At 39.1% G+C, this 24,844-nt stretch overlaps 1 protein-coding gene across 10 annotated transcripts in view; it reads right to left on the bottom strand.

Annotated features, from left to right (window-relative positions):
- Positions 1 to 2,752: 2,752 nt before the first annotated feature.
- The window catches only part of mib1 (mindbomb E3 ubiquitin protein ligase 1), an 83,149-nt gene continuing 61,057 nt past the window's right edge, over positions 2,753 to 24,844 (bottom strand). For 5 of the 10 annotated variants that reach the window (XM_037531275.1, XM_017702483.2, XM_037531276.1 and 2 more), the window contains 9 exons: positions 22,573 to 22,659; positions 20,082 to 20,240; positions 13,990 to 14,171; positions 13,131 to 13,320; positions 11,736 to 11,814; positions 9,915 to 10,034; positions 7,485 to 7,556; positions 6,883 to 6,983; positions 5,321 to 5,461 (listed from right to left, as the gene is read on the bottom strand). In XM_037531275.1, coding sequence (XP_037387172.1) covers positions 5,321 to 5,461; positions 6,883 to 6,983; positions 7,485 to 7,556; positions 9,915 to 10,034; positions 11,736 to 11,814; positions 13,131 to 13,320; positions 13,990 to 14,171; positions 20,082 to 20,240; positions 22,573 to 22,659 — 1,131 coding nt within the window. Of the gene's footprint in view, positions 5,462 to 6,882; positions 6,984 to 7,484; positions 7,557 to 9,914; positions 10,035 to 11,735; positions 11,815 to 13,130; positions 13,321 to 13,989; positions 14,172 to 20,081; positions 20,241 to 22,572; positions 22,660 to 24,844 lie in introns of all 10 variants that reach the window. The other 5 variants (XM_017702489.2, XM_037531277.1, XM_017702486.2 and 2 more) reach the window with 5 other exon arrangements.

Here is a 24,844-nt window from a genome sequence, read left to right as displayed (position 1 = left end):
TCAGAAGCACAAAACACTGAAGGTAAACAGTTTCCATCAGGGAGAACCGAGTGGCTCTGAAATCACTTTTTACACACAAGCAAAGTTTCAGTTTCAGATTTATTTACAACTTAGTTCCAAGTTTAAGTTTAATAAAAACTGGCTTTAAACTCAGGATCACAGATGAGCTCCTTTACTATGTTGATCTGTAGGCGTCTGTTCATAAACATAAACCAGCCCAAACTCATTTACTATAAAATGAAATGGTGTTTGTAGAAATTCAGAAAAAAGCCGCGTCAGTCTCGACTGCATATGTGGACATATTTCTATATTGTGCACTATTTACACAAAGTTAGGTTAGTTCATCATTTATGTTGAACAGACTCTCCCAAAGTTTTACGTTGAACCGCGTGCTGCACTGGGTCGGTCTGACCAACAGGTCAAAACCAGCTCAGAACAAAGTGACCGCTGTGCCCTGACTGGTGTTTTTGCTTTGCGCTTCTTTTGTTTGGCCATGTTTCTATACACACAAAAACCAAAGGAACAACAGATTTCTCAAAATGTAGCAGAGGAAAAAGTCAGATATTTGACTTTGAAATGTAGTGGAGTGAAAGTAAAAAGACGCCCAAAATGGAAATACTTAAAGTACAGATACACGAAAAAACTACTTAAGTACAGTAACAAATTACATTTACTTAGTTACTGTCCACCACTGACTTGTACACATAAAGGGGTCAAAAGGGTTCTTTGACACCATAGAAGAATCACTTTTGATTTCCCAAAGCACCTTTCAATGGACTTCTCTAAATGACAAAGCTGAGTGTGAATAACATTAACGTTCTCTAAACGTTTAAAAGATTCTTCACACTCAATCTCACATTACGTTTTCAAACCTGATTGCTTAAGAAAACCAAACGAAGTTCTTCTTCGGTATCAGCTCAAGGTATCCTTTGTGGCAGCCTTGAAAAGTGAGCAAAATGAACCACCATGTTGAGATACAAGTCATATTTCTTTAAAATGTCTTCACATTTCTTTACAATGAATTTATAGCTTCAACCTGAAAGAGTCAACCTGTAATGAAAATGGCCTTCTGATTTTTGGTAACATTACCATGTACCAACGAAAACAAAATATGAATCAGCATCATGTTTCAGCCCCTCTCCCAAAACCCTGACCAGGATACAGCTTTATCACAGGCCCTCCCTGAAACCACATTTTACTTGGAAATACATCAGAGTATGGAAGGAAAGTGTGCCATGATTTCCCATTCAAATTGACTTGGAGACAAATCTAGTTATATGACATTCAAAAAAAACAATTATTTTTGCAGGTCAGACCACTACCGGTTAGTCACAGCCAAGATTTGGATACAAATCTGAGTCAAGATCAAGACTTTGTAACAGTCCAGTTTGAGTGAGAAGACCAGGAGTGGCCATGACCAAGACAAGACAGAGACCAGGAGTGGCCAAGATTACGACAATACAGAAACCAGGAGTGGCCAAGATTGAGACAAGACAGAGGCATTGAGTGGCCAAGGTTGAAACAGCACAGAGACCAGGAGTGGCCAAAGACCAGGACAAGACAGAGTCCTGGAGTAGCCACGGCCGAGCCAAGACAGAGACCAGGAATGGCCAAGATTGAGACACGACAGAGACCAGGAGTGACCAAGATTGAGACAAGACAGAGAACAGGAGTGGCCAAAGACCAAGACAAGACAGAGACATGGAGTGGCCAAGGTTGAAACAGCACAGAGACCAGGAGTGGCCAAAGACCAGGACAAGACAGAGTCCTGGAGTAGCCACGGCCGAGCCAAGACAGAGACCAGGAATGGCCAAGATTGAGACACGACAGAGACCAGGAGTGGCCAAGATTGAGACAAGACGGAGACCAGGAGTGGCCAAGGTTGAGACAAGACAGAGAACAGGAGTGGCCAAAGACCAAGACAAGACAGAGACATGGAGTGGCCATGACCAAGACGAGACCAGGAGTGGCCAAGGTTGAAACAACACAGAGACCAGGAGTGGCCAAAGACCAGGAAAAGACACAGTCCTAGAGTGGCCAAGATTGAGACAAGACCAACAGAATTTTTTTCAGAATATAAAAATAAAACTGAAAAAAAAATTAATAGGTCACTGTATGTATGCATAATAAAGTACTATGCATATTAAAACTATTTTACACCTACCACATACAAGCACTTTGTAGTTCTACTGTTACAGACTGTAGTTAATCAGTTTCTCTGCATACAACCCCAATTCCAATGAAGTTGGGACGTTGTGTAAATCAAAACAGAATATAATGATCTGCAAATCCTTTTCAACCTATATTCAACTGAACACCCTACAAAGACAAGATATTTAATGTTCAAATGGATAAACTTTGTTTTTCGCAAATATTCACTCATTTTGAATTTGATGCCACACAACGTCCCAACTCCATTGAAATTGGGGTTGTACTTTCATAGCCTCTTTCACCCTGTCCTGGTCAGGACTCCCACAGAGCAGGAATTATTTGGGTGGTGGATCACTCTCACCACTGCAATAAAACTGACGTGGTGGTGGTGCACTGTGTGTTGTGCTGGTGTGAGTAGATCAGACACAACAGTGCTGCTGGAGTTTTTAAACACCTCAGTGTCACTGCTGGACTGAGAATAGTCCACCAACAGCATCCTGTGTGCCAACTTACCTCGCGACTGAGACAAATGATGCTGAGACTGAGGCCGTTTAATGGACTCTCTCGAGAACGGACTCGAGCACTATAACATGAGACAGTATCACTGTGTGGTTCCATTAGATCTTTATTCAGCAATGCATTTCTTCTCAAAAGCACTTTGCAATACATAGTGAACAGCTGTTTTCCATGATAAATGTACTGCATACATCAAACATCCATGCCAAAAAAAAAGAAAAAAAAGAATGAAACCTTTAAATCTGCAAGTCTTTATGTAGTGAAAATAAGATACAAAATAGGCCTTTAAGTAACCATGACAATACAACACAATACTACCATTAAAGTACATTAGTGCATCTAAGCATTGAATGTTAACATGATCACTGAAAATGATACAAAATCTTAAAAAGGCAAAAGTATGAAGTTACTTTTTTTCTTGTCCATCTTTAAAAAACAAAACAAACAAAAACAAACAAAAAGAGTGATAAGCTGGAAGATGGAACATGCCATCTCGATACAGATTCTGCTGACGTGGAAACGGCTCCACAGGATTACAGAGACTACACAGAACCTCTTTATTTTCGACTTCTTTAAAGACTCAGCATGATTTGAAACACTGTTGGTAAACAAGATGGAAGTTATAGCTGAACAGAACTGTGATCCCAATCTTCTAAAGGCGTGAACTACAAGCGCAGAACGATACAGTGTTTTGGTAAATAGTTCTCAGGCTACAAACTTGTTTTTCCTTGTGACAAAAGGTAAGACGAGTAAAAGAAAAGCTATTGTAAAAACCTAGTTTCCTACCTGCTGGTAACCATAGAAAAAAATTCTTATACCTCTTCTTGGCTTTATATTAGATTGTACACCCTAGTTCAGTCTATTTTTGAATTAAAAAGATGAAAAACATAAATAAAGACAGTAAAAAGGTAAAACAGCACCTTATCCCCAGAAACTAGTTTAATATTTTTTTGGAACAACACAAATCAATGGTTATTAGCAGACTCTTCCATCAACGCCTCGTAACACAGCCACAAAAACAGCAGGACTTCCATTTTAAGACAATGAGGATAAGCTGTATTGACCGGCCTTGATCTTCCATCCTTAGTACTTCCACCAAATATGTGACAATAATACTCAGTATGTATACTGTAGTACAGCTGGTATGTAGACTAACTATCACATGCAAGAGAATGGATGTCAATGTTACATGTTGTTTTGCGATATATTCTAGTTTCACGCATGATTTTTAAATCATGGCTTGGGAAAAGAAAAAAAGAGGGGATTTCATTTAATGTAGATACTACAAAAGTCCAAACTCTAAATGGCAGCGTATGGGTCTCAGGCAGTTTTGACAAAGTGGAGGGTTTTAGTGTTTAAGACGTTTCTTTACCGTCACCACGCTGGCTGAACACTCACTGATCACTGACACTGCAGCTACAGATGTGCTTGCAGCAGGCCATATAGTACAATACATTAGAAGAAAAATGTAGAAAAAGTGGCAAGTCGTTTGAGGCTTGCAAATGAGGGCTGACAATAAGAAAGGCCATACAGATGCTCATTAGAAGTTGTATAGAAAGAACTGGCATGAAATTAACCCTTGCGCTGGGCCTGGCTCTCCAAAACTTTGTAGTGTTCTACAGATTATTTTTAAATCTCTGGATGATTAAATGGTTAAGATTTAAACAAAGTCATTCGAAGTGGTTTGATGTAAAAATCTGCCACTGTAGAAGTTCCCGTTACCCCATGAAATGGTTATAAATACGTTGCCTGATGGCTGAGACAGTTCTGCTCTAAAATACATTTTTAAAACCATTCATGTCGAAGGGGTACATGCGGGGAGTTGTGAGGCAAAATAGTCCACAAAGGAAACTTTTTTCAGATTTTACCACCATCAACAATGAGAAGATACTTCTGAAAGCAAATAAATGTGTCTGTATGGGTGCTGTACACACTGCACCACCACTATCACCACCACTGCAGAGGAATCTCTAGAGGGTCAGAAAGTTTCTCTATGACGCACCATTTCACATGAAATCACTGAATTATTTTGTTTATATCTAAAAGATTGAATTACGGAGAACATTTAGGGGGAAAAAAAAAAAAATCACTGGAATTCCCCTTTAAAGAAACACTCCAGTGTTTTTCATTCTAATCTCTCTGTTTTGTATCTATATCGCACAGTCGATAACAGCAGACAATTCCCTTGTCCATCAACTCAGAAGACAACGGGTATGTGCGCGTTTTGGTTGTTCTGTTTTTATACAGGGAAACGTGTTGATGTGATCAAATTCATGTCCCAGCAAAAAGATTTAGTAGGAAAAAACGTCGTTTGAGATCATAAAACTAGTAGAGTGGTCGTAGCTCCTGACCATCTCTAAGATCTGAGAAAAGCCAAAAGCCCTCGGCAGTAAAAAGAGAGCATAACAAGAAATGGTTTCCCCAAAAAATTAGTGAATAAAAGAAAAAACAAAACAGAATATTTAACCTTGAGGCATTGAATACATTTGAGTCCAGGTTGGGTAAAAGGAAATTAAAAATCAACAAAAATAATAAAGAGAAAGAGTTAACATAACACTGATGACTCTTAGCTTAAAGTGAGCCACAGAAAGCTTTGCAAGATGTGGGGGCCGGTACTGTGGATGAAGAGCGATGAGGTGACGGAGCCAGAGCTCTAGTAGAGCAGGATCCGCCGCTCGATCGCCTTCCGGCAGATGGGGCACTCGCTCATGCGGTCACCGCACAGCTGGCATGTGCCGTGGCCGCACATGAAGATCATGTTCTTCAGCCGATCCAGACACACCGGGCACATGGTCTGAGTGGAGCCAAAACACATGGTTAGGACTGACATGTTTTTGGTTCCATATTTATTAATGATTTACGACTCTCCTCTTACAGTCATGCCACAACAGCCCTGAGAGTGAGATTTTCCTGTTTAAACATTAACATTAAGAAACATTAAGACCCTTCAGATGTGTCTTGATGGTGGAAAGAACTTTTGATAAACTAGTGCTTTGGGCCAAATACTAATACAGAAGGAAGCCAGATAACTAACATTACTGCTAGGAGGCTGAATATCATGTCTACATTTACTAGTCTCTATAGTGCATTTTCGCACAAAAACGATGGACGAAAAAGCAAAAAGGACACAAAATCGTTAATTGTGTCAAAGTGATGAGACTGAGGGCCGCAAACCTGCACTACAGAATATTACCATAACATGACAAAACACATTTAAAGCTAGCTGTAGGCCAGAAGACTTTAAAATTTGGTATAAAACCTATAACTTGCAGAAAAACTGCACTACAGAAGCAACTGAGTTTGCATCAAATGATTTTCCCCCAGGTGAGTTAAGAGTAGGAGTAAAAGCAGGGGCTTGGCCAAAATTGGATTTACAGAATTCAAACTGTAGTTAATTAGCTTAGATATTTAGTTCTTCAGTTTTGCACTGAAGCTACAAGGCTAAACCCAAATACACTTATCTACAAAAATGTAGCTGCAACTGCTACTGTACTGTACTTGACCATTTAATGTATACTGTCTGCTTTTATTGATAACAGTGTCAGACAAATAAAGATTGGACACAAACATGTCTTGGCTGATAAACTATGGTGTAAACTTGAGTCACTGTAGAGTTAAAGGACCTATATCAATACATTTTCTTTTTGTGTGGTTTTATATACCAAAACCAGTCATAATTCATTTTACATGACCTCTTCATTCCTTCGAATTAAACAGGCTGTTTGAGTTACTGCACCTTTAAGACTAATATATGTAAATGATCTCTGATCTGATCGCCATGTATTTTGCCTAATACAAAAAGCAAGCAGAAACACTCCTTAAAGCTTCAGTGTGAATGGGTGGCACAAACCTGCTGTAGGCTGAATGTCTGTTCATGCGTTTGTTTTTTGGTGACATCACAAAAACTGAACTCAAAATGGGTTGTTTTTGCCGTTTAGTTTCTATATATGGACTGGGTTGCAAGCGGCACAGTTTAACACTAACTATGTTTACGTATTATTCCAAACTCTTGCTTAAAAAAGTGAAAATAATTTTTCCATGTCATGGGCTGTTCATAATTAACAACTGTAGAGAGAATAGAAAAAAAAACTTGTCCTCTAAACATGTCTTCATTGTACGTTATTGGAGAAATAGCTTTTCCCTCCCATTCAAAATCAGTATAACAAGAGAACTAAACGGGTCTGACCCTAGAATGTAAGGCCCTTTATTTTCTACCTGCTCTTTGATGTCCTGCAGCTGCTGCTGAAGCTTCTGCACATCTGCGTTGACATTAGTGTTGTCCTTGTCCCTCTGCAGAGCAGGAATATTTCCACTGGCTGCAAAGAAAAGATGGATATTTGTTGAGAAATCTCTCAGGACTAATATCACTCATTGACCGGTAAGAGACACCACCTACTGAAAGAAGGTGGCCGCTAAACCATGGGGCTTCAAGCACAACCCTGACCAGAGGAGTATTTTCTTTATAAGCCCAGGTGAGGTAAATAACTGAGGGCTCATTATGAAGGCAGCTGCTTTCATTTATAGACTTTATAGCGTGATTTAAATGCGGCTAAATTCCGATCCCACTTCAGAGAGCTTCTCTGGGTAGCAATGAAGCCAGTGTTGTCCTTGGAAAGCATAAACTGTACACCTGAATTGTGTACAGTCTTGTTCAAAAGTGAATTTGACTGAATTGAGACCCAGCACTCAATGGCCTCACCAACTAACAAAGAGCAGAGTGGCCAGTCCACCACATATAGAGTGTGAAGGCCCTGAGGAGCAGGAAGGAAGTTTGGAAGGTACAGAGCTAAAGTGGGGGGTAGGAATGGAATACTTACACCAACTTAGCGCCAGATTGTTGGGCTGGAGAAGATCCTGCGACCCCCCTGCCACTGAGTTAGAGCCCCCTGCTGAGAAGCAACCAGTCACAGTGTTACGTAATGCATGCTGCCCCGCAAAAATAATAAAATCGGTCAGGGCCAACCTAACCTGGCCTACAGCACAGTTTCAGGATGTACTTGTTAGCGGGAGCAAAGAAAAGAGCAGGTTAAAATGATCGCTTCAGTGACAGCTGTTAAAGGAGGCAAGGTGGCAGGTCTGTTTCACTGCAAGGACCTCACAATGGTGGGCCAAATACAGAAAACAGTTGCTGATCAACAGCAGAAACTGCTGCGAAAGCAAGGAATTGCTCGTTCAGGCAAAAGCAGCAGTAAAAAGTCAGAGAGACCAGGGGCATCACAAGCAGCTGAGGGGATCATTTGTTAGCAAATCCCAAAATAAAAGCACAAATAAATAATTTATACTAATTAGGATCTGTTTCCAAAGGGTGATATTACTGAACAAGAATACAGGCTAAATCACAGGGTTATAAAACATAAATCTGCCTTCGTGCATAGATTACTGGTTTTTGGGTTTGGATCATTTGAGAGAGAGAAAAAAAAAAAAACCCTAACACTAGCTGTCAAGTAATCCTCTATTCCCACTCTGGTGGTTTTTCAGGGCACTGCGTTCATCATATTAATGTTTGGGTTGAGGAGTCCCTCACAAAGTAAAGTGCTCTGGCCTCGTTGAAGTGTGTCTGGGTATGTGACTATAGCTCCTCTATAGGCAAAGTCCAGGGGTCACTGCAGGAAAGAATCCCATTTTACTTATTAATAACCCATTTAACTCCTGTGCTAACTCACAGGGAGGTGTGGACAATAATAATAATAATAATAATAAGGGACACTAATTCTGTTTTTTTTTTTTTTTTTTTTAAGTACGCAGTATGGAGTATATTCATCAAAAAAAAAAAATATTACAACACGCATGCTTAGTTTCAGTTGTTTTTTTCAGTACCGTGTTGGACATGGTATTGCACTATGGATGCAACGCAAAGCAGACAATTAGGAACCTCCTCACACTTGGTTGCCAGATTGGGTAGGATCCCTGCTCAGCACTTCAGTGCGCTTCACTAAGAAAATAATCAATCAGTTGTTGCCTTACTTAGAATTGCAATTAAATTGAATTAACATATATAATTATATTAAACATAGAAATGCAACTGCCTATATTAATAACAAATTAGTAATAAAACAGCTTATAATTATGATTTATACAAGAAAACAACAAAAGCAACATTAAGAATAAAAAAAGTTTTCCATTTATATATTAAAGTGAGACATGCCTTCAGCTTTTATTGTTCCTCCAGAACATTCAATTAGTGATAATATTCAACAGAACAGTTGCAGCCCTAATTTGGTGGCATTTCTGAAATAGCCTACAAGGCCATAACTTGGTATTACATACATCACTTCACTTCCTGTCAGTACAGAATGGCATGTAATACGTAAATATTGTGCATACCTGCCCTACCACAGTCTCACACTATTAAGATATATGCCTTACAGCATGAGTGGTTTACATATGACTGAGACAAAGCAAGAGTATGTTTATGAGCTGGTATGGAACTGATCTGTTTCTGTGGGACAGCACTGTCCAACATCATATTCAAAAACTAAACAATTCTAAGCATGTATGTTGGATTTTTCTGGTTATGGATGTCATTTTGCCAGACTTGAAGCTCAAAGTGGCCCCGTATGACAAACAGAACCCTGGCATGGTGAGGGGGTAGGGGGGAGATAAGAGTTACAAGTTGCATTCCTCTGTTGAATGTGTGCCTGTGTTCCCGACTAGGTCACTAGGGGATGTCAGCATAGAAGAATCTGTCTGACATCTAAGCGTGGCTACAAAGAAACAGACCCCTCTAAAAATAAAAACTGTATACAAGTGAACTTACACCAGTATCCCTTTGAACTCAAACTAAACCAACAAAAAAAGATCAAAGGGAGGACCATGAGCACTGCATCGATGACAAGTGATGGTGAAAACAAATTGAAGACAAAAACCTGATTAAACCAACAAACAAAGTCGCGGTACAAACACTGGATTAAAATAAAATAAATAAATAAACTTAAATAAATAACAAGAAAAAAAAAAAAACCCTAACAGTAGTTCTCATTGTTTCCCTAATGACCCTAAGGGCCTGCACTGCTACTAACTTATCAATATGTTCCAGAGCTGCTGCTGAGCTCATACTTTTATAATTAAACTGACATGTTAGTTATAACAATGAAAGGGGAAAACAAGGGCATGAGCAAAAGCAAGAGAGAACGAAGCAAACAAGGCCAACATAAACACTGAAACATGGAAATGCTGAGAATGAAAGAAAAAAAGATCCAGGTGAAATAATAAAAGAAAGAAAAGGGAACTTGTGGAAGTTCACTCACTAAGGTCCTCATCATCAGTGGCATCCTCCATACCTTTCCCTCCACAGCACAAGACGAAAGGCGTGCGCCGCTCCACCACCGCCCGACACTGCACACACTTCTTCATCAGGCTAGCGCAGTCTGCAGCACACGCACACAGAAAAATACAAAAACAAACACAGGGTGAGGGGTTGTAACCCCAAGCCACCTCATTAGCAGCTAACAATGAGGTACATGCACCCAGATGTCAGAGGTTATAAATACATGGCCTTGGGTTCTGGAAAGGAACATGTTGGTTTTATACCAACTATATGAGATATCCATGTGTCCAATTCAAAATTATTTAAATCAACACGGCCCTTTTAAAATCTGATAATCCCACATTTTCATTTTCTTTCAAAAAAAGAAAACGACAGCTGCTCTTTACACTGAGTAAACAATTTGTGATTAATGAACCAACAAAAATGGTCCAAATTTATTTGGTAAAAAACCACCTGGTTACATAAAAACGCATATCGCTGCTGTGTGAACAAAACCTTGTATCTCCAGAATGGTACCTTCACAGGAGAAGGAATAAACCTACTTTACTTTTAATGCAAGTCAGTGGAACCAGAAGTTTTTCCAAGCCATTCTGAGATGTTTGTTTCTCAATTCACCATGAAATTTACACACAATGTAAAGATGAACAAGTATTTTCAAACTTTGTCATGAACTGAGAAATGACAAAAATGGACATACAAGGTTTTGTTATGCACCTTTTTCTTTTCACTGTACCGTTTCAGGTTTTGTTATAGTGACAAAGTGTGCGTCCAAAATCATCAGTGATTAATTAATAAAAATGTGTTTCCATGCAGAGGTTTCCACAATAGGAATAAACTTATCATGATATAATCTTAACATGATTCCAGTTTATAAAATATTCAACATTATAGAAGTGCAAAAATTTAAAAGAATAAATAAATAAATAAACAAACCAACACACAAACCACAGGCCAACAAGGTAATCATGATACAATGATACAAAATACTGCGATAAAAATTGCAACGTCTCTAATAAATCGTGTAAATTTAGAGGACAGATTTAAAAAGGACAGATTTAATTTCCATAACAAAAAATGACTAATCAAACTGCAACCTAAATAAGAACATTCAAGCTTATTATAGGATGTCATTGGGATATTTTAATTATTATTGTTTTATTACTATTTGTCATTTTAATAAATTTATTAGTATTTTTTTATCTCATCTTCCTCGTTTTATTTTAACTCGATTTATTAACCTTTACATCTTATGTATGTTTTAATTTCTGTTTTATTATTATAATTGTATTTTTTATTATTATTATTATTAAATGTTTCACTTTTACACTTACCCGATCTGAGTCTTCATTTATTAAATTTACTTTTATCATCTGATATGTTCTTGCACATTATCAATCCACTTACTCTGTACTAACTCAGCAACACTGTAAATGAGGGGCACCCTCAATGTTCTCCGAGACTAAATAAAGGTTGATTGACTGATATGTACTACGGCTCCCAAAATAACTAAAAAATCTAAAGAAATGAAGTAGTGATCACTCTGAGCCTCTCCAATGTACTCAGAAGAAATTTTTTACTGTAATCAGAGTTGAGAGGCAGAAGGTGCATGGTGAGAAGTTAGGACTGAAGCTAGCTGTGAGCAGTGCTGTCATTCACTCCACGCCCTGAAATACTGAGGGAGTAAGGTGTCACATGATGAGGTGGTGGCGGTGATGGTGCACAGAAGAGCTAATGAGGAATGTGAGAGAGAGTAATAGGGAAGTGTGGGAAGTGCGGAGGGGTAAGGACATGGCTGACTTACTCTCACACGCGCACATGTGACCGCAGGGCTGGAAGAGGACGGCCGCTTTCTTGTCCGAGCACACCACACATTCCTCGATCTGAGGGAAGAGCAGAGTGACCTTACTGTCAAATATGCGTTCATGCTTGACACGAGATTGCCCCTATAGGGACATAAAATAAGCAATAAAAAAAATAAATATAAAAAAAATAAATATAAAAAATATTGCAGCTGTGTTTTTCTTTTACTGGCTCTTCCTCTGTCACTGTAGAAAAATTACCCTGGCAACTTTTATATATATACACACACACATATATACACACACACACATATATATATATATATATATATATATACACATATATATACATATATATATATATACACACACACACACACACACACATATACACACACACACACACACACACACACACACACATATATATATATATACATATATATATATACATATATACATACACACACACACACATATATATATATATATACATACATGCATACATACACACACACACACACACACACACACATATATATATATACATATATATACACACACACATATACATATACACACACACACACATGACAACAGAGTTAAGGGGAAAAATATTTTATTTCATCATATTAATTAAAAATATCCATGTTGATTTCCATTGCTCCAGAACAAAGGCCACTAGGGGCCCTAAATAACCCAAAGTAACTATTCAAGAGGTTTTTCAATCATGTTGAGTCCTTCTTGACTGATTTGCTTTATTAATACTTAGATTTAAGGTAATCATTTTACTAGTGATACTCTATGGCTGCTATTTGACCACAGATGTACATAAAGCACAGTATTACCAATATTTCTGAAAGGTAACTAAGTTAATGTTTCATTTATGGAAAACACCAAATTTTTTCATGGACAAAGTGCATTTGCCCTAGCTGCCTTCTACTGCGTTACAAAATACTAACAGCAAAATGGTAACAGCTAACAGTAAGCTGTAGATATCTCTGCAACACTGACATACTGCTGCCTCTGAAGTGCATCTCAAATGTGATTTAGGTACAGGTACCTTAATCTTCTCCTCAGGATTTATGACAGATTTAACTCTAGCTGGCATGTTGCTACCACTACAGGATAGAGTATGAAAAAAACACTTTGAGGGCATTCCTTTCCATATGACCCATAGACGATAAGGCTCCATGGACGATAATGCTGTGTTTCAGGACACAGCATTCACCAATGGTTTATGCTGTTACGAGTGAAATGTGCACATGACCACCTAGTGAGCGACTTCCATTTCAACTGCTGCTTACACCACACTGAGCTACGGAACAGCACAGCCAGAAAGATTTTTTACAGACAGACAGACAAAGTGAAAGGACTGCACTGGATGATTGCAGTACCTTGGTCCTGGACTGGACCTGTTCTTTACAGATGAGACACTTCTTGACCCGCGGTGAGCAGAGAGAGCAGGTGGCGATGTGGCCGCAGGGACCGAACAGTGTGTCCCTCTTCATATCTGAGCAAACCATGCACTCCTCCAGTGTCTCATTGTTGCTGTTTAGTGATGGGCTACGGGAGCCCACCTGACCACTGAGGAAGGATGAAGGGTTAAAGGACAGAAGGAGAAATAGTTTATGGAAAAAAAAAGGGGGGGGGAGAAAAAGGAGCACAAGTCAGGCAGTAGAGGAGAGAGAAAAGGTAAACGTCAAACAAAAGATAAATGAAGGGAAAGGAAAACATGACAAGCAGTGAAGATGAAAGAGGGAAGCAAGAAAAGATGAGACAAGAAAGCAGGTTATTACTAGAAGTGTATGACAGAAATTTGCCAATATATTCCCCAAATCTTAATACCAAAAAAAAACCCCAAAAACGCTAACATTACATTCATCCACCGCTGTAAGTCATTCAAGATAAGAATGTCTGCCAAATGTCAATATTTACATTAACTGTCATGTTTCACTAGCTACGTAATGGCTATGCAAAATAAATCACTGATCCTTCTTTAAAGTGTTCACTGGACTTCAGATCATACTGTGAATTTTTTTAAAACTGTAGAAAGCCAATATTATTATAGTTATTGTTATTATAACCGGATCCAATTGGACTGGACTGGATTATAAGTCACAAAATAATTACTGGTATCAGCCACATAATTTAACCCCATAAATGACGTTTAAACAGAATTTACTACTACAAAGAGCACATAAAAGATGTCCTGTAGAACCTTCTTTCACATCTGATCAAGACTGATTGAAGTACCTGGTCTTCTCTTTGTGACACTTGGCCAATGCCTTGCAGAGACTGGGGTCAGGGCACAAGTCCAGGGGAGACTGGCCTTTCTTGTTGCGGATGGTGAGGTCGGCTCCATTGGCGGCCAAGAAACAGGCGATGGAGGCGGCACTCTTCTTCTCTGCTCCTTGAGTTCCCAGTCCCATGATCAGCTATGGAGAAATACAAACACAAAACACAACTTTATACTGGAGCTTTTATCAGGCCTGAAATTTTGGTACAAACCTAAGTGACAGTGTTAACAGGCAACAACAGCAGCGGTCATCTGAGGGGAAAAAAATACAAAAACAAAAACATGAAGTTTAAATCCCACTTTAATTATCAACAAATGCCCAAACAACTTTTATAGCCTGGAAATAGATATACTTTAGCTAGACTGATGCATTGTTTTCGCATTCATCGCGTAGACATGAGGTCACAAAAACTATTTTAAGGCCTAGTCTCACAAGCCTGACTTCTGTATATCGTCAGATGTGTTTTGTCCATTCACGGGCCAAGAACCTCCAACCACACTGAGGAGAAAAGGCCATTTAACTGACAGGCAAAGTAACCAACCACAGCTTTCTGTTTCAGCATGATGTGTAGAGGCAGGCAATTTCTTAAAGAAGCTACAACAAAATCAAAACAAACAAACAAGAAAACATCTTCAGATGTTATTCAAGAGTTATGTCATTCACCTCATAACACTTTAGTTACCATAGCAATGTATATGCTCCAAAAGGCTCAATCATGGCAAGCAAAGCAGGTAAACGGTTGCAAAAGTGTTTCTCCCACTGAATAAAACCCACTGCACTAAATAATTATCAAGGGAATTATAAGGGAATTATCAAAATCACAATAGTTGTGGCCAGCTTACTGTTTGATTGATATCACACACTCAGTTTACTTGTGGGCAAAGCATCTGTGAATGAGAGTAAAGCAGGTCTAATGAAAGAAAAAATCTGAGCAGATCTAATGAGAAAAGTCAGGACCAAATGTACTGGAGTATGTGCATAAAATGTATGCTTGGCTGAGGACAGTAGATAGTTCTGGCTCCTTCCACTGTCAATTTAGCTTGAGTTCCTTTCACAATAAAGAAGAAAAATGGTCCAAAAAATACATGTAAAAAGAACAGCAGATGAGTGGAGTCAAGATGTACTGCTGCTCCACCAGCACTCTTACAGAATTAAATGGGACATCCACACAGTAAATGGCACAGTCAATCCAAAATGCAGCGCTGAGGCGGATAGTACATTAATCTGGCATGTTTAAGTTCTGCAGAATATTCAGCAAATTAAAATAGTGATAATGGGATTTCAGCATGCTGATTCTTCCTGGTGGAGTGGTTTTAAATGGATGGCCAAGCCCTGGGTCTACATGCTGGATAATAGGGTGATGGCTTGATAGAGGAGAGATTTGTCACACTGTCTGTGTTAATAAATGACAAGCCGCTGGCCTGGGAGCAGCTTTCTGCCATCGACTGCTTGATTTACAGCAGTCACAGGAGGGGGATGAGGCGCAGTGACACGTCAGGGGTCAGCGAGAACGGGCAGGCTGTTGATGGCGTCTGTGGGTTGGATGTTAATCCGCAGGTCTGAGGCTAGCTGTTGGATGTGACGGATGGAGACAGAGGGTCATGAGAACGTAACTTATATAGACTGCACAGGGGCATTAATGAGGATGAGACGGTGCGTAACGGCAGGACACATTAGTTGTGTGAGATGAATTTAAATAAATGTCTGAATAAAATAGCTCGTTGAGGCCACAAATGTGTAGCATCATTTACCTCAGGCTAATCTTAATGACAAAAAACAATGCTTATAGCAATATGTTCTCTTTCATTTAGAAATTCTAGCGTTTCTCAACTTAATCTCTATCAGCTGTATTTGTTTCACCCACAGCAGGTGCTCAGGCAACTGCACACAGCTTCTATAGCTTTTTTTCTTTTAGTCTGCCAATGCCAATGCCACCCTCTAGAAAGGTTCTCCCCTTATCACATGATCATGCCAAGCTTGCGGGGTGGGGGTGGGGGGGTGGCGCTAGCACAGGCTTCCTCTGAATCTTTTCAAACTTTCACTGGCACAACATCACAGGACAACTCAACATGCTTGCAGGAAAATACCGACTGCCAATTCTGTTATGCCAACTAACAGACGCTCACATTTGCTAGAATCGCATCGATAGAGGCAGAGAAAGACTGTTCAACCCAAGAGAGAGGGAAAGGCCTGTTATACTCTCTTGGCCCAATATCATGCTCATTTACTCAAAAAATGCACCAACACGAACATCTGATACTACTTTATACTGGGTGACGTTTTAGGTTGCACACTGTGGCACAAGTTAGCAAAGCTGCTGTAGCTCAGTTTTTTCAGCATGTTTGCTCAGTACTCTGGTGCGCAGCATGTGTTGAATCAAACAGCTTTACTGTCTTAACATGGCATGTCAGTTATACCATAATTTTCATACAACGCGAGCTTATAAACTGAAGGCTTTGTCTGTGCACGATGGTCCATTCGATCACCAAATAAGACTTCTAAAATTGCACACTGGCTGGATTTAGAGGACGTTCAACTACCGCTCAACCAGTCGAACAAAATTCCGACAAGACATAGAAGTTGACAAGTAAACTCCTCGGATGCACAAGCCTTGGATGCAATTCTGCTGTCACTGGACTATAGACACTGTTGTTGAAAGAGATGAGCAGAGCAGGATTAAAACTATGACACTTACTTAAAGCTGTACGAAACTGACGTATAACAAAAAAAAAAATCAACTCTTCACTGCAACGCTACTTGATCCAAAGTAACTAGTGCAGCGCAGTTAGCAAACAAACTTAATTTAAAATGAACTAGATTTCAAGAATTTAACTATTAAGGTTCATTGGTCTTATTAACACTAACTACTATTTCATTCAAAGGAGGTTACGCAGTATGGTATCAGAGCTGTTATTGGCAAGTACTTAATAATATATATATATATATATATATATATATATATATATATTTATATATAAGTAGATCCACATAACGATGCTCACTGATGGTCATTACCATACAGGATCACAAGCAGTTTGGACTGGAGTTGAGAACTGCCATAAAGCACTGAGACCTTCATCAAGAGCTGTAAAGTTGCCCAAACAAACAGCACCCAAATAAGCCATTGAACATACAACTATTACCTGTAATGTACCACCATAAAAAAATAGTATAGTCTGCACTTTATCAACATGCCGCACATGACTATCATTCCATAAAAGTGCTTAAACTTTATTAGCAGCCTGTGTTCTCCGTTATATAATATATAGTGTCCATGATGTGTGATTTATATTGTGATAATTGTGTTGGCACTACAGTACAGACTATTTGCATTATTTTGCTGACAAAATACAAATTTTACATACATTTACATAATTTTACTAACAAAAGTTAATATCTAATCAGCACATATATACTGGTAGCTATTGGATTTTCTCCAGTTCAGCATTGAAATGGGTTCCAAATATCTCATAACAGTTGGATGCTATTGTCTCGCCTCTAATGCTTAAATTCACATCTCATTGCCTTCAGAGACATCAAGCTCACACCAGGAGCTGAATATGGTAAACATTACATTAGCATCAGACACGCTGAGCAGGACCGAACTGCAATGCCCCTGCAGCTCTAGTTATATGCATGGGTCTGTGTGCAAAAGCACAATTGCCTGTTCATTGAGGACTGGTTTGGGAGTCAATGATTTGCTGTAAAAAGTTCATAAACTGCCACTTCAGAGCACGCGTGCATATTCACATTTAAACTGCCAATTTGGACCTTAATGGTCCGCGAACGAGTGATTCATTTAGCAGCTGTTAAGCTATTTTATCGCAACTCGGGCTGCCATCTTTCCTCTCACAGAGTGCTCGCTGTCTGCACGTTGCCACTTGGCTCAGTGTAACAGACGAGAACTTCCGAAAAAAGGGAACACTCCATTCCGATGACTTAAGATAGTTTCCCTGATCGTGTCCCGCCTCAGCGCTTCTTACATCTGCTCTGACGGAGCCGCTGGGCCGGCTAATTCAACTCTCCCCATCGTGCTGCAGCTGGATTGGAAAAGCGAACGCGCAGTGGATCTCAATTAGGCTTCTGTCTGCCTCCTTTCTCTTCTCACTCAAGCTAGCATATGCTTCGCTTGCGCCCTCCGTTAGTGTTTGTTTAGAAGGCCAAGCATACAGTAAGACTAATGTTGACTAAATGGATGATGGAAAAATGTTTAAGCCAATAAGGCTTCTACAGTTTCTCTACATCATAAAAAACAATGCTGCTTGCTGCACAGTCAAAGGCAAAAGGAAAGGAGCCAAATTAGGTATAATGGTTTGCTGGTGATTAGTCAACTAATATTCAATAGATCAATAATTTATGGACATAATTGTTCGCTGCAGCCACAGTGTGCAATGTCTAATTGAGATTCTTGCTCTCACACGCTCCCGACAAGGGCTGAATGATTTGCAGGTCAAATTTAATTGCAATTTTTCATGTCAATATTGTGTATGTAATTCACAGAATATAATTGCAATATAAATAGATGCCCAGGCTTGTTTTTTGGGCAACAGACTATACATTGTTTTTCTGAAGTTTAAACACTGAATTTAGTGTGTGAGACAGTAGAGCTTGATTTGGGGAACATAACTAATTGCTTTTTGTCTGACTGATATTGTGACTAGAATTTAAACTGTGATCACTTATATGCAGGCTCTGCGCTACAAGCTCTGAGTAACATCTACCCCATGTAAAACTTGTCTAGACAAGGTTGATAATAATTGTAAGGTATAAATCAAATGGAAAAAACTGCTCTTTCAAACTGCGTTTTTCTATCTGAAAACAATCTTTCAGCACTGCCAGAAGGTGAAGTTCACCACATAAAACTTGCAGGCTATAATTAAAACAGAAGCTCTTGAGATTTGAAAATTGCACCCCTTCAAAATGTGATTCCTACTCAAGAACACCTCCAAGGGATTGGTGTGGGACTGATTGTCTGGTAGGGAGGAGAAGCCCCCTGAAGAAACCATGACGGCCACAAATAGTCTAGGCTTCCATGGGTAATAGTGTTTCTCTGCTGTTTATATAGGCGATGTGGAGCTGCAGTGCAAGCTCAGTTAAGAAAAACAATGTTCCACTTTCCCTCTAATCCTGGGTCAGCTTTTTTTTTCCTGTTACACTATGGACAAAGCTAACACTGGGACTGCAGCTTGGTATGATACCAAGGCCAAAGAAAATTTATATGACTGATCAACTACTGACCTCTTAAAGCTGATTTAAAATTCACACACAAAGAAACATATCTGTCTTATTAATTTCAATGGTGAGCTCTGTCGGATCCACATGGCTTATGACTTGCGACATGCCAAAAAAATTTCAGCAGATTTATAATTCCGTCAAATACGTCTGATCACTACATTGTTATTAGCCAGTCAAGTAGACTGGCCTTCAAGATAGTCCAATATAAAACTTCCTCTGAAGGTACAGAAGGGCAACAATTGCCGTTAGTCACTTCTTTGAATCCAGTTCTTACAAAATAATGAATGACTACTTTTATACATAACCACTGACAGTAAAGATTGTGTAGTTTGTAGTTTACATCGTCAAAGCAGGAAGGCAAAGTTCAAAAATCATATGGAGATTGTAGGTAACTTAAGTTTTTGGTGTAACATTTAGTAAAAATAAAATGCCCTAGACATATCCCACACAGTCCTCATTCTTTTCCATCATTTTCATATTAGAAATGACAAACACCACCAGCGGCAAAAGAGAAATGTGGTGTGGGGTAACAAAAAACGTGAATACCACGCAACTACCATAAGTGTGGCTCAGGCCACGACCTGCACACCTCAAATCTCAACTATGAAGCGTATGAATCTGAGAAACTGCGCATCAAGCAAACGCTGATTGGCTATCGTGAGGGTGGGACAAGATCCAAACGCACACATATCCATTTATTAGAAATCACCCCCGACCGGTAAACCTGCTGCCAAAAATACCATAATAAATGTACAGTCATCCCTCCTGCAGTAGGAACATCTGCACTGGTTGAAGGTGAAATGCCACGAATACCGTGTTCTTTGAGGGCTCCCAGGGTTCCACCTTGCTGACGTCCTGCATGTCCTGGAGCTGCCGTAGCTGGGACAGCGTGTGGTGACGCAGGGCCTCGTGCAGCGGCGTGTCCCCATCCTTGTCCTGCACATCCAGCTTAGCCTCAGCTCTCACCAGCAGCTACACATCAACACAAAGAACTCAATTTAACTCAGCTGGAGGAGCCAATGAGCCTGTAATGAGACTCCTATATGGGCCTATTTACAGGCATTTCAGAATGTGAGAGCTACATGGCTTACTTTGCTTTTTTTTTGAGAATAAATGGGTTGTATTTATCCCTATAGGACTGTATAAATATTAAAACAATATTGTAAACATGTAAAAAAAAATTGGTGAAATTCAAAAGATTCAAGCTATTTATTCAATGCACTTCTCCAGAACATAAGTCATACATTTCGATCAAACTCCAAAATTAAATGAACATATACACAAATTAATAATGCTTGAGGAATGCATTTAAATCATAGGGTAATCAAGCCCACTAACAGGTCTGTGACAATCATGAAATTTTAGCTGATACATTTTTAATCTTAATTTAGTTAAGTTTTTTTTTTTTTAATTAACTAAAGGACTAGCCTACAGTGGCCAAATGAACTATTTAGCCATCTTGCTTTCCAGCTATGCTTCCTCAATTAAATGTCTAAAGTTACAGAGATACATATGCAGTTTCCCAAAGCTGCATTTTTAACTTGGAAAATAAGTGAATAAGCAAAAAAGGTAGTATATATGCTAAAATGAGCAAACTAACAAACATTACTTGTGCTGCGCTTTAAATTTGTCAGAGCATCAAGTTGTCATGAGGCTCATGATGCGTCTCAATGTATTCATTTTTTTTTTTACTGCTTTCTTTTATTTACACTTATTTACCTCAACCCAGCACACTCAATTCACGTTTTGCTTGTTGCAGCAGATCTAAAATCTAATGACAGTGGAAAATAACCGCAGTCAGCTAAAAGAACAGTGATGAGTTCAAATAACTGCAAGGAGACAATTATGTAATAATTGTGACAGGTCTACCCCCCTAAGACAAAATGCCCCCACCATTATTTTCTCTCCAGGTCAAACAGTGGGGCCAAATGTAATCACTCAAATCTAATCTCAATTTCTCTAAACTCAATTTCTCTAAACTCATTTACTGAAGGGCTAATTAATAAGGGAAGCTAGTCTTATTAATTCTAATATTTCATATGGACAACTGCATGGTGACCTGTGCTTTAATATTAAGTTGTACATGAAAAGCTGTTGGGCTTGTGGAGAAAGTAATACATTAGGTTTTGAGAGAAAAAGATATTTTTCCCCTCTCCAGGTGGAAGCGAAAATGTAGATCTTAAGGGAAAGATGTTCCACCAGATATAGTGCAAAGGGTCCCCTTTAACAAACTGCCTCAAATATATTATTCACATAATTCATCATAATAAAAATACAAAGCTGGAGTTTCATTGGCTGGTCAACATTAGCATAAAGGATAGCTACAGCGATCATTAGCACTTGTGCTACAAAAATCAAAGTGTGCTGTTCCAGTTTATTTCTAATAACTATGAGGAGGCCACACTGTCCTGTACATGCTAAATCCATCCACAGATATGATTTAGCTTTACAGTAAATGGTCACTGTTACTCAGAAGACTTTCATCCCCTATTATTATGAATAACATTTTATTAAACGTAATTCTGCACATTGGAAGCTGTACATCAAAACAGAATCATTCCGCACATTCTATGCTAGACTCCACTAAAGAATGCAAGTTCCTCCACTGTCACCAAGTCAAGAGATGCAATCCTCTGACATATCCACAAGATGGCACTCTTGCAGCCTTTCCCCAATCCACCCATACTCGTGTCTTCTACCTCAGGACTGAACTAATTGAATGGAATGGGCTAATTCTGCTGCAGGAGGCTGTGCATGTTAAAGCCTGGCTGAGCTCCTCTGATGGTTACCTCTCGAATGCACAGAAGTGCTGGGACAAGGATGCCAGAAGAGAAGATGAGAGATGGGTAGGGGTGCAAAAACGGACCGACGCATCAATCAGAAGGTGCACTGATTTCATAATGATAGAATGGATTACTGTTATATTTAATAAAGTAAATCTTATTTTGGACAAGAATTCTCATGATAATGTAAAAGTGATTAAAAAATGTAAAACAAAAGCTTGTTTCATCTACATCTCACTATAGCATATATAATTAGTTTTTTTTTTTATTCATTCAAATCCTCCCAATTTTTAGTTATCATCACCTAGATAGGTCTCCGCCATCACACAGTACTACCAAACTGGAAGAGGGCTAAGTACAGTGCATCTTTAACCACCCTGAAATTTGAGATTTCTATATGCATAGACTTGTTTTGAAGTAACTGAATTCAAGTGGAGTAAGAGATTTATAACCCTAAACAACCCTTCGGTCAGCAAGGGAGGGAGAAAGACAAGGAGATGGAGCTGGGAGAGACTGCTTACCCGCACAATCTGTGTGTGCTGCCGCTCCACGGCCAAGTGCAACGCCGTCTGCTGGTTTACATTCTGTATGTCAAGACTGGCACTTCCCTGGAAGGGAGAATGGCAGAGACAAAGATTTAGCCTGCAGCACTTAATCACATTTGGCTGAGTGTGTTCTGTCTGGACGTCAGCTCTCTCACGGTACAAAATACTTTCAATCAAACCCCATTAGGGAGATGGCATAAGCATGGATCCACTACCAATGGACTAGGCAATAAAATATGCAGCTCTGTGTAAAAATGCATGAATGAAACTAAGTTCTGGAAAGTTTTAAAGGATTATGATCAAGCACGTGTTCATTTCTGACTATAATAACAATGTTTGCCATTTTGAAAGACAGATTTTCTGCAAATTACCCTAGTAACATGTCTATTCAGCATATTTTTAAAAAATGATTCTAAACTGTACTAAAATAACCAATCTGTGGTGAAATTTGAGTTTTTATGAAGCACTGAATAACTAAAGAACCTAAAATGAATATACACCAATAGAAACCTGCACAATAAGTAACCTTTCTGGATGCACCTGACCTTTACCAGACAAATGGGATGGCTATCTTCACATATGCACCTTACACATACATTATTCACCCACTAATCAGCAATTTCAAATACATTTGTTTTGCACTGCATGATTTTTTTTTTTCCATACTACTGCTACGAGTATGCTTCGAAAGCTGCTCCCACAGGCTGTGTTCAGAAATGCGAGCTATTGGGCCATAATGGTAATTTGTATTCAGATATTCCCTGGATGAAACCCCTTAGCAACACAGCCTCTCTGCACTGCTGCAGTGCAGCTCCTACTGCGGCTCAGCAGCGGAGGCTAAAGTCACTGGTGTGAACCCCCTCTCTCCCTCTGCCTTCCTACCGGCACGGCAGTTAACAGACAAAAGGGGCAACCTGAGCCAGCACGGCAGCCTCGCACTGCTGCTGGAGTGTTGCAACAGCGGCATCACTGAGCTGTGACACAATGCTGAGGCAAAAAAACGTGGTGGTGCACTACGGTGGGCCGCAGGGAAAAGCTCAGGTCAATGTGGCTTTAAAAAAAAGGATGCAGGACATGTCAACTGACCTATCCACACACTGCTCACAAATACACCCTTTTGTAGAAAGTGTCGTCAATACGAGTTGAAATTAATCAAACAATAAATTTAGGCATTTAGAACACAACGTTTTCATTTGTAGAATAAAACGTAGCTGTGTGCTACAATGTCTTATTAGGCTGAATGGAATTGCTAATATTCTGTAAAGCTTGTCCAATCTACTTGGAAAAAGTTGCCATGAAAGCATGCAGGACACAGATCAATTCAACAGCTAAATCAGGGCCCAGATTCACAGAAGTATCTTAAAGAAAACCTCCTTAACGTTTTTTCTGCATTTCTTAACTTCATTCTAAAGAAAAAGTGCAATTTAAAATCAAATTTTATTTCTTAAGAACAATTCTAAGATCAAGTCGTATTCCTGAAAAAAAATTTCTAATATTTTCTTAACCTCACTATTGCCTCACACTTGTCTTGTACTGTAAACTGATGAATTCATAAGGAAAGCCCCAAATTCCACATAATTTATGATAAAAATTAAAACTACGGAAGATTTTTTTTCTGTTGGCTATATACTCACAATCGCTTATAATCAATCATTGTTTGTTATTTTTCATTAATATTAGGTTTCGATTTGCATTTCCTCTTCTTTGCTGTCCTCTGACACTAAAATCCAAAAAGTATTGCACATCGTTATTGTCAAGCTAGAAAAGGCAACATGATATCAATAGGCTCTATGACAAAACTGTATGACTTTAAGAAAAACAATCAAGCTTAAGGAAATAATAAAGACTTTTTAAAATAATATTTGTGGGCTTTTCTTAATAATTGCATTTAAGAACATTATGAACTTCTCAGTGTTTTCCAAAATCATTCCTAAGTTTTACAAACGTTTGCAGCTGCAGGCCATGGTTTAAGCTGCACAGTCCAAACCTCTGTTGTTCTTGCTCTTTTGAGCCACAAAGCAGGGTTTCAGTTAGTCAGACAGCTTAAGGATATAAACTAATGCTTGCCCAAATAGGAGAACAGGTACACTGAGACTGGACAATCCTCAGTTGGGTTTAAGCTAACTTTGCCTTTAAACTACGTACCTGATGCGTAACGACATATAAAAGAGACATCAGTCCCATTTATGGCTAAATTGGGGAAAATCTGGTTACTGCAAACAGTGAGGCAGTGACACAGCAGGCACTG

The sequence above is a fragment of the Pygocentrus nattereri genome, chromosome 19 (genome assembly GCF_015220715.1).
Source record: "Pygocentrus nattereri isolate fPygNat1 chromosome 19, fPygNat1.pri, whole genome shotgun sequence".
NCBI lineage: Eukaryota > Metazoa > Chordata > Actinopteri > Characiformes > Serrasalmidae > Pygocentrus > Pygocentrus nattereri.
This window is presented reverse-complemented; position numbering and strand designations above follow the sequence as displayed.